This window comes from Stylophora pistillata, chromosome 4, assembly GCF_964205215.1.
Source record: "Stylophora pistillata chromosome 4, jaStyPist1.2, whole genome shotgun sequence".
NCBI lineage: Eukaryota > Metazoa > Cnidaria > Anthozoa > Scleractinia > Pocilloporidae > Stylophora > Stylophora pistillata.
The window spans coordinates 6,822,201-6,837,082 of record NC_142522.1 but is presented as its reverse complement, the minus strand read 5'-3'; the positions used below and the strand labels follow the sequence as shown (position 1 = coordinate 6,837,082).

At 37.4% G+C, this 14,882-nt stretch overlaps 2 protein-coding genes across 2 annotated transcripts; both read right to left on the bottom strand.

The window, feature by feature from the left end:
• Positions 1–163: 163 nt before the first annotated feature.
• LOC111337493 (uncharacterized) lies at positions 164–2,204 on the bottom strand. The gene has a single exon (XM_022943808.2). The coding sequence runs from the start codon at positions 2,143–2,145 to the stop codon at positions 259–261; it is 1,887 nt and encodes a 628-aa protein (XP_022799543.2). The 5' UTR covers positions 2,146–2,204; the 3' UTR covers positions 164–258.
• A 457-nt stretch (positions 2,205–2,661) lies between these two features.
• Positions 2,662–14,710, bottom strand: LOC111337485 (leucine-rich repeat-containing protein 61). Its single transcript, XM_022943798.2, has 11 exons — positions 14,589–14,710; positions 14,040–14,135; positions 13,604–13,693; positions 12,997–13,053; positions 9,854–9,914; positions 8,194–8,279; positions 7,584–7,652; positions 5,856–5,924; positions 5,488–5,544; positions 5,288–5,359; positions 2,662–3,688 (listed from the first exon to the last, which is right to left on the bottom strand). The coding sequence occupies exons 1-11, from the start codon at positions 14,602–14,604 to the stop codon at positions 3,606–3,608; spliced, it is 756 nt and encodes a 251-aa protein (XP_022799533.2). The 5' UTR covers positions 14,605–14,710; the 3' UTR covers positions 2,662–3,605.
• Between the last annotated feature and the right edge of the window lie 172 nt (positions 14,711–14,882).

The following is a 14,882-nucleotide window of genomic DNA, read 5'->3' as shown; positions in this document are numbered from 1 at the left end:
CAGGGCGCGTGCAGTTACTCGGCTGTTAACAATTGAATGAACCCGTCAAACACTGATAAAACACTATGGAACACTGAGGAACTAGTAAGACACACCCTCGCCCTCTATCTGCCATATTCCCCCACCCTCTGTCAACGCACTTGCAGATAGTGGAAACTTTAGCTATCGCAAGGTGGTTTATTTTTATTGTACATTTACATCGAAACATTACATTGCTTATCTATGTGAGGACCTCTGAAGAAATCTACAAGCCCCGCATCATTTCTTCAGGACTTGTTCTGTTGCGCAGGGAGAAGAAATTCTACCGCCGTATAATTCCGGTTTAAGCCTCTCGTTGATGGGCTCTAAGTGAGGGCAGTCAATAATTCGAATGTAGTTAAGCCTCGACGCGCTAATATCCAAATCGCGAAGATTTGAGCACGAGTCTATGGATAGGTTCTCGACGCAAGATACCTGCAAATTAAAACTCTTCATGCCAGAACAACGCAACAGCCTTAGTCCGCGAATAGTTTTGCACTTAAATCGCATATTTCGTTGCTTGTTTTTGTGCGCTAGAGAGCAGTTTTCAATAATCACGTAGTCCACATTAATTGAATTAATAACAGCCAAACCTATGGTCAGACCAGTTAAGAACACCGTCCCCACTCTGAGCGACGCATTCAGTTCCACGGTCAGCGGTCTCTGCCATGGCTGTAAGCCCGTGATTTGAATCATGTGAGTCTCGATACAGTGCACAGTGATGCGATTGGCACTGCCGATGTCAAAGATTTGAATCTTCTTGAGAGAGTTGGCAGATATCTCGATGTCGCAGCCAGCCACGCTTTTATTGTTCTTGTGTTTTTCGGGGAATACGTCTCCAGAACATTTGAAGTATTCCAGGGTAGGGCAATCTACTTTGAGCTTTGACAGACTCATACCAACATCACGAATTGTAAGCTGTATTAAGCTATTGCAGTGTTCTCTGTCAAGCTCAATAACGCTCCAGTCCACGGAGACCTCCATTTGTCTTATGTTTGGGCATTCTGACAAGAAATCTTTGAACGAATCTAGTTCAATTGAAGGGCACTCGTACATCAGCAAGTCATGTATACTCTTGCAATGGGCCTTCAAACTAGAAAGCTGACAGTTTCCTTGCAAAATCAAAGTTAAAATGTTTGTTGCAAGAATCTCAACTGAAGTTAAATGATGGCATTCCGAAATAAGTAAAACTTCCAAGTTAGGAAGCAAACATTTTAGAATTTCGACATTTCTACTTGGTAAGCCAGTTAAAAACAGCGTTGTAAGACTACTTGATTTAAGAACTAAGGAATTTGAAGATGTAATGTTCATTCCGTCTGCAAAAGCCACAAATAGTTGCTTCAAGGACTTAAAATTCTCCACATAACTCACTAAGTCGTAGACACTGATAGGTAGGTAGTGTAAATCAAGGCTAACAAGAGTAGGGGAATGGCGAGAGTTCATCAAAGCCTTGATCGGTGGGAGCGACACAATTTCTTCGCTTGACAATTCGTCGATACCATACGGAGCGCACTCAAGGTGCAGTTCTTTCAGCTTGAACTCATCTAAGACAGGAACAATTCCATGTCGACAGAACTTAAAAATGTTAATATTCAGAGTCAATGATTCCAAAGATTTGAACTGACGCGCAAGGACTCTTAAATCCCACACTCGAATCCCGCGCTTATGAATACGAGAACGTCGGTTTCCGAAGTGTGAACGTCTTTTAACAAGAGCCCTGTAGTCATCGATTGTTAAGAATTTCAAGACGGGCGCACTTTTCAACGACTGCGCAAAGACTCTACTCCACGAGAGCACTGGAATGTCAAGTCTTGTCAAGTTCGGGAGCGAGGTGAGTAATCTCCTGACATCAGTACGAGTAAAATACGCCTGATCTTCTGCTCTTACGCACTGAATAAAATGACCATATTTTTTAAAGCAGTGACACAATATACTCGCATAGTCATCTTCAAATTCCTGACGGGCGTCTCGATCGTCGTGAAGGTGAATATGCCTCCACAGAAGTCCAGTATTTTGAATGATATGCTCCCATCTTCGACAAATTGTGCAATATCGTGGAAGGTCTTCGTATATTGGATGAAGGTAAGATAATATCTGCGCGATAACTTCACCTGGTAGGATATCCATGCTGTGTAAAAAAATACCAGCAACCTTATGGCTCTGTGTGATCCAACATCGATTGTGACGGTAGAATCGTTGATAAGTTCAGGCGCACATAACTGTCGCGTGCGTTTGCGTTCAACGTCACCATTTTAAAACTTCTCGCGCGCGCAACTTTGGACCAGGTTCGTACAAGAGAAAAAAGCGCCGATATAAAATTGGAACGCGTGCCAGCTAGCTAAATATACTGCGAGTGTCCCCTTAAAGAAAACCACAGCTTTCTAATTGCGATAGGCGCTAGAAATTCTGAAACTAGAAAATCGCGAAAAGTAATACTTAACATTAGTTTTCCACGTTTAAAAAAAGGCCAAAGGGGCGAGAAAAGCAAAAAAAGGGATAAAAAAAGAAAGGAACGGTTGAAATAGTCTGAAATCATTGAATTTGAAAATTTGCTTTGAAAATTTTCAGGTCGAAGACTGTCAAGTAATTATTGCGATTTACTACTAAATCTTAAGAACTAGATTAAGAACTAGACATTACTAGTCATTTATTTATTCAATTTATTTGTCACCTTTCGCTCTGACGAAGAGCTGACGCTCAAAATGTCAGCTTTGAAACTCCTCACGATGAACAATTTACGTTATCAACTCGGTTGATAAAACCAAAATCATCTGCTACACTCTCCCACCGACGCAATACCACAGTTTGTTCAGAAACTTACTCATTTATCACCTTGGTACCTAAGTACCATATTTTAGTTAGGGCTATTAACAACCAACGAAGTTAACCGAGACAATCTCGGCTGTTTATTTCCCTAAGAACTAACAATAGTTGGTAAACGACCGTGTGCGCGATTTTTCCATATGGTCCTCTATGCATTTATAGACATACTAGCTCAGCATTCTGACGAAATACCTAACAATTATCGGTCCATACAAGTATGAGAAGGTTTCACCAATTGTAAACCGTTATCATTTCGTGAAATTAAGAACTGCCTAAGATCAGAGTAGCTCCAACCAAAGCGGTTACAGAAAACAGAAAAATCAGTAGCAACAATGATAGTACAATTTGTTTTGTACTATCTGGGTGTAAAGAGATATTCACTCCAACAGTCTCTTGCAACAAATTTCCATTTTGAAGATTCAGTTTATAAATGACTCGGTGTCTTGACAGCAACTTTTTTCTGCTAGTTTAACGCTGAATTTCAAACGCGGTTTTTAACTCAACTTGGTTGTAGGTTTTGCCCAAGCCATGCTCGTTCAGGAACTTCCACTGCAACACCGTGCAGAATGAAAACTCGAAAGACTTGCAATTCGCTCCAACAACGGCACCAGGACAGCTCTTTCTGTCTTTCAAGAGCAAGTAGCGCTCATTTCACCGTGCGGTATCAAGCAAAACAAATCGTAGCAGTAACTTCTACCCATGCACGCTCATTCAGGCCTACGTTCATAATTAGCCCCGGCAGAACCGATAATCACAGAATGAAGTCAGGGGCTCCACAACGCTTCTTTGGCATTTCGAATGGCCTTATCGGCATCTTCGTTGATTCTCTTACACTGAAGCATCACATCTGAAACACAAAAATTACATATATAGCTTCAGAGCCGAAGACTTGCTTTGAAATTTGAATGTTTTTCTTTTTGGTTTTCGACAGTCTAACCGGACTCATTTTCGTATTAGGGACTTAAGATGGTGGACTACGGTTGGCTGCGACGGTTGGGCATGTGTCACGCAACAAAAATATCAATGAGATACCACCGTCTTGCCTCTAAGACGATCTGTTTTCCCGCGATTTCTCGTTGTGGTGAAGACGGTAAGAATCATTCTCATTAAAATTTCATTTCCCGCTGTTTGTAGCCAATTTGCAGGCTGTTTTATTCGCATTTGGTTAACCATAGATTTTCTTCCTGTTGGACTTATTTCTTTCAGGTGAATTGCTATTTTTGTGTGGAAAAAAATGTTGTGGTACAGTGGTGTAGTGCCGTGTCTTGAAAGTTCTGTTTGGTTTTCTTTCAGCTTGTTGATTCGATTTTTTCGCTGTATACAGCCACTTTGCACGCAATTTGATTCGCATATGGTAAATGATAAAATTTCCTACTGTTGGGAACAATTTTGTTCACATGAAATTCTTTTTTTGTGTGGAAAAATCATTCTGGTACAGTGTTTTGAAAGTTCTGCTCGCTTTTCTTTCAGCTTGTTGATCCTTTCATAAATGGTAGCAAATTCTAAACAAAATGGCTCAAATTCCCAATACGGATAAAAAGGATTCATTGATTCGTATTCTTCCTATAAAAATAAAAACTCTTCACTAATTGCGCTTTCTGCGAAATAAATTACGAGTGAGTCTCCCATCTTGACTTCACCGTCCTCTGTCTTGTTGCCCGACCTTAAGGTGAAAATTTTCGCGCCTTTTTACCGTCCTGGTCCCAGGCCGCCCGTGTACGCTTCCAACCGTCCCAACCGACCGTAATGTACTATCTTAAAGTCCCTATTTTAACCACGAAGGCAACGTCAACAGGAACGTCACTAAACAAAAGGTTTATGAACAGAACAATGGCTGTCCACGTGCATTATAAATCTTTGTAAATTTCTTTGCGTCTTCTGTAAAACAACAACGTGAAATGACAAAACTTTGCGTTGTCTGGAGAACGTGAACGACGACTGCTTATTTTTTAAATTTCTATTTGTAATTTAACGCTGTGTTCCACATTCAGTTTCGAGGTGGTTTTGACAGTGAGAAACAAACTAAATGACTTAAGAGTATTGCGAAATTCGTAGGTAAAATATAAGTTCATTTTTAAAGCGACATTGTACACGGCCTCGCCGTCGTCGTTTCTCTCAAACTCCCTATTAACAAAGAGGTAGTTTGAATCAGATTTGTAACCTTTCACATTCATGTATAAGGCATTCACGCGTGGAGTGCGCGAGCAATGCACGTGCGTCAAACGCGTGTTATCCTGCAACACGAATGAGCGGTAACGTATGAGTAGCTTACTGCACGTCTCTGAACTTTTTTCGCAAGAGAACGGAAACCTGTATCTACATGTCTTAAAACCTTTAATTTCCAGCAAGGATGAATGCTATTGTAAAGAAAGAAGGACACAGTCTGAACTTACATGTTTGAACTCAGAGACCAGTAGAAAAAAACAAAAACAACAACAAAATCTACCTCTAAATCCTTTTTCAGCTTCTTCTACACTTTTATCTTGCATTGAAGTATTCGACAGAGCAAGCAGTTTTTCTGTTGGATTTAGCATCATTTTTTAATCAGTTATAAAGTTAACCAGAATAGCCTTAAACATGGAAATAAACAAACATTCAAAACAATGCAAAATTGTAGCAAAAACTGAATTGACGTGAAGTCGTCACCTGTGTTCCATGGTATCGTTTTGAGAGCAAATCCGTGCTCTGTTTGTAAATCGTTGTCTGCAAAATCAATATGAACAGGAAGTAATATAAGCCCAGCTAAACAATGAACAAAAAGACAAGTTTAGTAGTAGCTTCACTGAACATAAATTTGTGCTCAAACTACAAAATGTTTATACTTTGAGGAAAGCTCATTCACGTATTTAACAGAATAATCAATAGCATTGGAATTCAATCATCTCTTTTCAGAGGGAAGTCTTTCATTTCATTCTTTCGGTTGTAGCAAAGTACAGATCATCATCAACAGCCAGGCAAACAGTATTTGCAGAAACGCTTACACTGTATGCTGGGCAACACGTTCATCATTTTACCTCTAAGAATTGCATCCAGGTCATCACACATCTCATACAGATCTGCTCCTTTGCCACTCACACGTTCACCTTGGAGAAAAAACAAATAAGGAAAAGGTTATAACCTTTCCCGAAAGCTAAGAGACTGACAGATTAAAAACTGCTTTAATGGGAACTCAGAATTGATAATACTAAAAAAGGAGAAAAAAAAAAGAAGAGAAAATTGTATTTTAGCAGTAGCAGCTCCATGCGTGACTCTTAAAGTCCACTGACACTAAGAAACAGTAATTGCCCTTTAACTGTCATGCATTCCTGTTTTTGTTGCTTCTCGTTTTCTTCCTTTGTATATGCTTTACTTAAAATCAGTTGCCATCTTGATGCATGACATATCCAGTAATTTGTCACCTTCTAACATCTCTAACTTATTCACTTATCAAGCTAATATTCATTCCCATAAGACAAGGTCATCTTCAAGAGGCGACTATTTTGTTGCAAGTTCAAGATTAGATATACAAAAAAGGGCATTTTCAAGAAATGGTGTTAGAATCTGGAATAGTTTGTCTTATGAAGTGCGCCGGCTATCGAAATACAATTTTAAAAGTAAAATTCATGATTTCCTCCTCCAGAGACTCGAAAAATATGACGATTATATTGATTTGTCTACTTTAATAGCAAAACTATAAGACCCCAGCTTGTTCTGTCCTCTTGCCATATCTTAAATGTATTAATGTAGCTGTAATTTGTCTAGAATTTTGAATCTCTTGCTCTGTAAATCTTTTATCATTTTATAATATACGTATTAAACACTGCCCTGTTCGACTAGCCTTTGCTAACTGCGGGCAGTGCATATTTTTTGTAATATTGCAATAATTATAATAATAATATCAAACTTTATTAACACTCAAAGCAAATAACTATTTACAAGTTAAAAGTAAAAACGACCTAATAGTAGTTCCGATTTCAATTAAAATCCTATTTACAATCTAATCCTTTTCATCATCATCAATATTATTAACGTCGATGCTAAAATAAAAATGCGTCTTTATTGTTCAAGAGATAAAATTACACTAGCCCTAAAATATAATCATAATAATTTAATAAATTCACAAAAAGGTAGAAACAAAAAAAAAAAAAAAAAAGGAGAAGGTATATATAAAACTTGGCAAAATTCACAAAACTACGTTGGACAGGCGGTAGCGTTGTCGAGGGAGAAGTCCAAGTCGATGATATCGAGGGTTCTTCTGATGGATCGTGATATCCTCTCAGGCATAGCAAAGCTGAACGAATGAGCGCAAATGACACCTTGGCTCTAATCTATGACATGGTGCTTGCATGGCTCTCTCCCTTCTTATTTGATACTAACTCAGCTAAACGTTTATGGTATATTTTACATTCTGTGCCCATTGTGCCCATTCCACCTGTTGTACTAAATATTAATAATAATAATAACAATAATAATAATAATAATAATAATAATAATAATAATAAACTTGTAGTGACCAAGACAGAATTTCTCCTCACAATACCAATTCAACATCAAGCAGACAAGTAATGAAAAGAAAGAAAAAGGGAAATCAGGGAATTCTCAGTTGATCCAATACCAAATTCTCCAAACTAACATCATAACAATTGCATTCCAGACAGTATAGAGAGTTTCTTATGAGGTGTTTGGAGTGAAAGGGTGAATAACGGTGTCCTCTAGATGGGGAATAAAGTCATGGCAATACAAAAGAGATAGTTAAAAATTACCATCAAGAGTGCTGAGCTTTGGTAAAAGATTACACATCACTTTCTTGTAGTTTTCTTGAGAGGCACAAACTGAAACACATGAGGCAAACTAAGTGAAAAAATGTAGCATTCACTGCCATACCAAGATGCATAAAAGCATGCCCTTTTGAAAGGCTTCAAAAATTTTTACACTAATTAGCAAAATTATGCAAAGTAGGTCCCACCGTGCAGAAAGTCTAATTATTATCAAATTAGTTTACTTCATTTCCTGAGCAAATTTTAGATTTTGGTACGCATGAATTATTCTAAAAATGTGCAATTTGAAACACTCTTGTAGTCATAAAATTCACACACAATTTGAAGCAAAGTTTCAGGAGCTTTTCAACTGAGTAAGGAAGTAAGTAAGTAAGCTAAGTAAGTTAGGCAACTGTGATTAAAGGTGACCTGAGTGTAACAAAAACTGTGCAAAACTTTTTTAACTATCACAGAAAATAATGCTTGTTTTTTTGTAACTGAGTCTTATTGCTTTTCCATTTTCAAACAGTTTGACTTGAGCAATGATGATACACATAATATTGCAATTAATTTTTTTGCTTTGTTTATGTAATTTTCAAACAATCTCTACCCTTACCAGGATTTGAAAACCCTTGTATTGAGTCATGAAGTCTCAGCACCCTCAAATTCTCTAGTTTTGTCAAACAGGAAAGGCTGTTAATGCTGCAGATATGAAAAAGAAGGTTAAGAAAATGAGTCTACAATACAAAGAGGGGCCACTGAATATCTTACCCAGTGTACATGATTTTCAAAGTGCGAGAAAGGTGTCTACTCTCAAACTAAGAATTTGAAGTTCGTGCATTCCAACTGCCTGAATATAACACGTCAAATGAGAAAATTTCATAGTGAAAGATGAAATGGTTGTAAATATTCCAAATTTAAAGGTAAAGGTATATACATTTATTTACAAATACATAATAATAATAATAATAATAATAATAACTTGTATTTAGATAGCGCTCATATCTTAAACTCATGGCGCTTTACAACACTGTACGGGGGACTTTAACCATACTGCTAAGCAGTTTACAATCAAATGAAAGCGAATATAACAAATGCCCCCTCCCCCCTATTCCCAGTAACCAGGCCAGACCACATCACAGTAATCTCGTGAAGTGGGTTCTTTAACATCCCCTGCCTAACCAAATTAACTAATTAATAGTTGCAGGAGACGGGACTTCCATTTATTCGTCCCTATCCAAGAAGACTAGAATATCTAACCATTTCTTGATCGATGTTATAGAAAGGTAGCATATTCTTCTCAATTATTTTAAGACCCTGAGTGTTGGTCCGGCCGGGGCTCGAACCCTCGACCTCCCGCACAACAGTCCGGCGCTTAACCAATTGAGCTAACCGGGAGGCGGTTAGCTCAAATACATGTAAATAAATGTACAGCTATTCAAATTATGCATGTAGCACTGCACTTCAACTTCACTTGTACGACCAAATTGCGTGTGACTTCATTTTAAAACCCATTCCCAGCCAAGTTAGGTAGAGGAAACTCAGAAGGGAAAGGACTCCAAGGAACACCTCAATAAACTTAGTAATGAAGTAAAAACAAAATAATGGGATGCCGAGGAGCCGGCTCTGATGTTTCATGGACAGGACACCATTTTGAATCTGTCCAAGTAGTTCGGCATATTCTTGCCTTTGTACCACCCCCCAGATATACGTACACAGTGACTTTGAACAGGTAAACTTGTCGGGGAGGGGAGAAAAAGTGTTTAATCCAGGTTTAATACATATTAGATTAATGTCTAACAAAGTGAGTGAGTGATTTTTTAATTGAATTTTGCCCCAAAACCCTAAACCCCATAGCATATGACTTACATCATACCATGAGGTAAAAACTAAAATTCCTGAGTCACTCAAGAGCAAAAGTAAAGAGCCAGGGGACACCGGGTGCTGCTAGATCACAGCCTTGTACTCTGTTTTAATTGCTGTACAGCATGTATACAGCCATCATTTATATCATTCTATTAAAATTGGTTAAAAGAATGGTCCAGATCAAATAAAAAAGTGTCTTAATAAGGTTTTTTCTCAAAGTACTATACTTCTCATTCTGTGTCATCATGCTGTAAACTTCCATATTGCTTAATAAGCTACAGAAGCAATCTACTTTGAAAAATACGCAGCTATATAGTGATATAACTGGGTAATGATAAAATTTAAACAAACAGTGTTAGTAATATAATTATTGTACAAGTAGTTGTAATAATTCAGTTGAAATTCCAAACCTTGTTATCATGTTGCCAGACAAATTTAAAGACGATAGATTTGAAAGCTCTTCCACTCCATCTGCAAACAATCAAAGGAAAAAATAATGCTTATGATTTACTCTTTGTGACTAGTCACAGGACAGGCTGCCAACAAAAATGTTTATCTACATTAAAATTTTAAATCATACATTGTACATGGAAACAATTGGGTAGTAGCTATAGGTATCTTTCAAATTCATGAATTGCAATTCTATATACAGGGGCAATTTCACTGTCGCGGACATTACATTTAGACTCAGTTTTGAAACTTTAATTTGGCACAGACAAAGGATAAATAAGAAGTTGTCCAGTTCTCTATTAATGAACATGTTTGTGCCTACTGACATATTAATTGGGCTGTACAATTTTTCCTTTTCACTGATTTCTGTGAAAAAAAATAGAGCCAAAAAACACTGTTGCGGACGTTGCATAAAAATTAACCACATTATCAAGTACATTTTATTTTAGCATTAAGTCAAAATTCCTGTGAAGTATCAGGGGTTTTTATATGAACTGTTCCAAATATCTGCAGTTGAGTGGTTGTGTGAACGAAAAAGCTTTATTTCATTTAAACTGACATTCACAGTTTTACCAGGCTACTTGAACTTCAGTGTCGAGGATGTTACAACTAATGTTGCAGATGTTACATTGTGTGAATAATTGTTAAGTATAGAAGATAAATCCACTATTCTGTATTGTTCTTGGTCACAACATGGTTTTTACATGAAATACCACCTGCATTTGAGCATGCCCTTTGCATTCTGAGCCTGCAAACATCTACTGGCCTACAAGTTCCTTTCCTGGAAAATATATATACCTGAGCCTTTTTTGAAATCTTAAATCTCGAAAAATGCCTTTAACTGGAGCAGAAAGAACCAAAAAACACAGATTGAAGAAAACTCAAAGCAAATGCATAGATGTATGAAGCATACAAAGAGAAAGACAGAGTTCGGAAAAGGAAAAGTAGAATGAAAGCTCCCAGTCCAAGGAAAGCTGCTGCAGAGAGAAGGAAATGTAGGGAAAGAGTGAGATTACACAAGCTAAGAAAAAAGTTGTCCACCTCACAAGATGCACTGAATTCCAAGTTCTTCCCTGCCGCAGTCTACTAGCAGAGCTGATTGTTAGCAAAAGCATTGATTTTGACTGAGGGTGATCCTTTAATTTAAGGCTAGTGACTTACAAGAGTTGGAAGGAAAAGCCACAATTAATGAAGCAAAGTGGATTACATACTTTATTGTTGACTCATATTTACAGCTGGTTAAGACAACAAGTGCTGAAAAGGGCCTTTACATTGAAGTTTTTGGGTGGGAAGAATTTGAAAAAGCAGTGAAGAAGAAACAACTGAAAGATCTTCTGAAAGGCAAAGGTGACCTGTTAAGACAAGATGCAGTTTTCTTTCCCCGCAATGATATTCAGAGCGAACATTGGTTCCTTGGAGTGATTTTTTCCCCAGGAAATGTGTATTGTGGTGCTTGACAGCCTGCTAGGGAAATTCATAAAGCCAACTGTGTTGAAACAAGTGGAAAAGATGGTGTCACTTCTTGTGAAAGTTGACCAGTTGATTGACATCAACCAGTGGTCTTTCTTTTCAAACAGGCTTGGTGAGATTCCACAACAGGACAATACCTGTCACTGTGGTATTTCACTTGTCTGTATGCAAGATGTTTGGCCACCAGATGCCAAATGATCCCTAAAACTGAAGTTCCAACATATAGGCGACTGATGATCCAGGAATTGCACCAGAAAAGGCTGTGCCCAATTCCACCACCAACTATTCAACCAGGGGAATACTATGCACTCGATTACATATTAAAAAACTATTATTTTGGCAGAGTAATAGACAAAAATGACAGTTTTGTCCAATTCAAGTTCCTGTCAGTGCAACTACTTATCATTGGCCTAGACAAGATGATATGGACAGAGTCCACCTTTCAAATATTTTTGCTAGTCCTATTGCTGTTCCCCACTTTATTAGTGGACCATTTGAAATTCCAGAGCAACCAGCTGTGCAAAAACTCTTCAGTTGAAGAGTAATTAGGAAACATACAAGGGTTTAAGAGCTGTGAAAAATGACTCTGTTCTTCAAATTTTGGTAGAACCTCTTCTACATGTATTCTTGAAATGTCAAAACAGTAACCTTCTTGAAAGCTGTTGTTTGTTTTGACAAAATGTTTGTCAGGTGAAAGTAGAGCATATCTAGAAGAACCTATGGATTTGTGGTGTAATATTTTGGCTTTTAAAACCATTTCAAGTGTTTTAACTTATGTTCAAGAAGTGTAACGCCCGCAACGTAACATCCGGAACAAAGTTTTGCTGCCATTATTTTGAAAATGTTGTAGTTTACTAGAGATTTCTTTTTACTAAAAAGTGTTTCTATTGGATATCTAGCTGTGTGACAAGAATGTCTTTAAAATCTTTCACATAGTTATCTTATAGGAAAGAAAAAGGATTGTTTAAGTGTTGTGGACGTTATGTAATGTCCACGACGGAACTTGCCTTTGTTATATCTACTTTAAAAAAAAAGTTCAGGTGAAATTTATATCTCTTATGTATTTACTCCAGTAAAGGATTTTTTCTGATACGAGTGTTTGCAGCCCTTCATATTCTTGAAGTTTGATGCAGCAGGTTAAATTGTATAGCCTCTTGCCCATTGTCTGTCATAAGAAAAAATTAACACTTACTTTGGAGACCTCCTCTGAATATATGGTTATCACAAGGGAGCTGGAATTTATTTTTCTGCATGCTGTAACTTGTCAACATTGTAGCACAGAGTAATTAATTTCAAGTTTAACTTGCTTTTAAAAACCTGGACTCTGACACCACTTGCATGGAATTGCCCACATACATGTAAATGAATAAGTTGTGCTCTTAACATAAGAATAACCATAATTAATCTTGCTAAAAAATCTTAAAATTCATTAAATATGAATCACATCAGTTAAAAATGGTTCATATACAGTGCAACATAGTTGTTTTCATAATTCTCAACAAATTTATTACCAAATCCAAAATTCTTAACAAATCTTAAAAAATCACACCTACAAGAGGTAGATGTTTAATGTTCAAGTTCTGTATAAGTCAATGACTATAATTATGTGTAAATTACAACTTCTTACACTTACCAAGGGAAGACAGCCTGTTACATGACACATTCAGTGTCTCAAGGAGCTTTAGTTCACCTGGAGAGTAAGTTCCGATACATTTTTTTACATGTATGTATCACATTTCATGTGGAAAAACTGTGTTGACATACATTTGTATGTTGCTGTTTGGAAATTGTCTCCATGATTAATTTTATTTTTTCCTTGGCCTTTTCTTTTTTTTTTTCTGGCTATAATAGCTTTTTCATTGCACAAGTTCTTTTCAAAATCACACCTGTGAGGGTTTATGTATAAAAATAGATGATTATGTCTGCTTCTGTGTAAGTCAATGACTATAAATTACAACTTTGCTTTAATGTTTGTCACTTGGCTGCTGCTTTTGGTCAAACTTTCACAAAATGCTCCTTTACTTTGGCTGATAACAACAGAGCCTCTTCAGTGACTAAATTTCTGCTTTTAAAGTCACTGCACTGACAATAAGATCTCTGAGTGATTTCGAATATTGAAAATTAAAATACATCTTGAGAAATGCAAGTACAGTGTATCTTAACATCAGCACATGAAAAAACTATTTTTCAATTTTTTTTAAGGAATGATTAAAAAAAAGATAGCTAGTAGTTTTACCCACTTAAATAACTCAGATCAGAGAGGCTGTTATCAGAAAGATCCAGATGCAGAAGTCCCATACAGTCGCCAATACAGCTGATGTCCTGTAACCCTTGTTACAAAACAACGATCAGAATGAATAATGAATAATTTGAAATTCATTTTTCAAGAAATATGCACACGAGTCACCCCCTTTGATCCCAACTACAATCTACATAATCAGTGTTCTAAGGTTCAGATACAGTAACTCTTTCCAAATGTTTTGTGATGATAGTTTTGTTATCATGGATAGCCATGGACTACCCCTTCTTCCTCAAATTGAACCCCTGTGCTGCAGCAGTGCTGCTGGAAAACCACAAGCATTATCCAGATAACTGCTGACTAGTTAGAAAATATCAAAACACTATGTGCTACTCCAGAAATATTATAATTTAATTTAATCATCAAGCTGTAAATACCCATTCCACTGAGATCCAGGAAACTGATGCTCTCCAGATCAAATTCACCAGTTCTGCTCTTAAGCAAATGGGAAGTTAAGACTGATGACTTTGAGCCTGGAGTAAAGTAAAGCAAAAATTCACTCAGATGATTGCTCAGTTACACTGAGACTCTAATCCAACAAATTAAAAGGACTATAAAGACCTAAAGCCATGATCTAACAGTTTTCGATCAGCTATTGGGTGTTGAAATTTTAGTTTGGTGGGGCCATTATTTTAATGGCTTACCGGTAAATCACAAACCAGATGTGCAGTAGCAGCCTTCGAAGAGAATTTTTTTTCCGATGAGTAAATTCTCCTACAGCCCTCCAGAGGGTAAAGGAGAAGAAATCATCTGACGAGAAAGGTCTAGTTAGATTTGAAGCCAGTTGATCGCGGCTAGTGCTAGCTTTTCAGGTAAATATATACACTGGCCCGCAAATTATGTCGAGATAAGATAAATACGCGAAATTATAAAGCTTCTTCCTACGCTTCTTTACGACCTCGGGTTCTTAAAAGGTATAGCCTTACCTCCAGCCCTCGCCATGAGACTACTCTCAAACGACTTATCTCAATATTCTGCCTCGCGACAGCGAAGGTTGTTTTGCCATTTCATCTTCGGCGCCATGTTGCTACGGTATGTCTCCTACCCATTCCTCCTGTCCGTTTTTAGCGCTAAGTCTTCTACGCTCTTCTACGGTCAAAAGTGTTGACTTGTACTTAGTTTCCTCTCCGATTCCCAGATTCAAGAAAAAGAGGACGAACAGGTCGACCCTTCTCAAAAATGGGGGCTTTAGCGCCGACAGAGATTTATTAAGGATTGGA

Coding starts and splice junctions, on each gene's coding strand:
- LOC111337493 (XM_022943808.2), bottom strand. CDS start 2,145: ATGGATATCCTACCAGGTGAAGTTATCGCGCAGATATTATCTTACCTT.
- LOC111337485 (XM_022943798.2), bottom strand. Junction 13,694..14,039: donor CCTGGATCTCAGTGGAATGG/GTATTTACAGCT, acceptor TTTTGTAACAAG/GGTTACAGGACATCAGCTGT. Junction 9,915..12,996: donor TAACAGGCTGTCTTCCCTTG/GTAAGTGTAAGA, acceptor GATTGTTTGCAG/ATGGAGTGGAAGAGCTTTCA.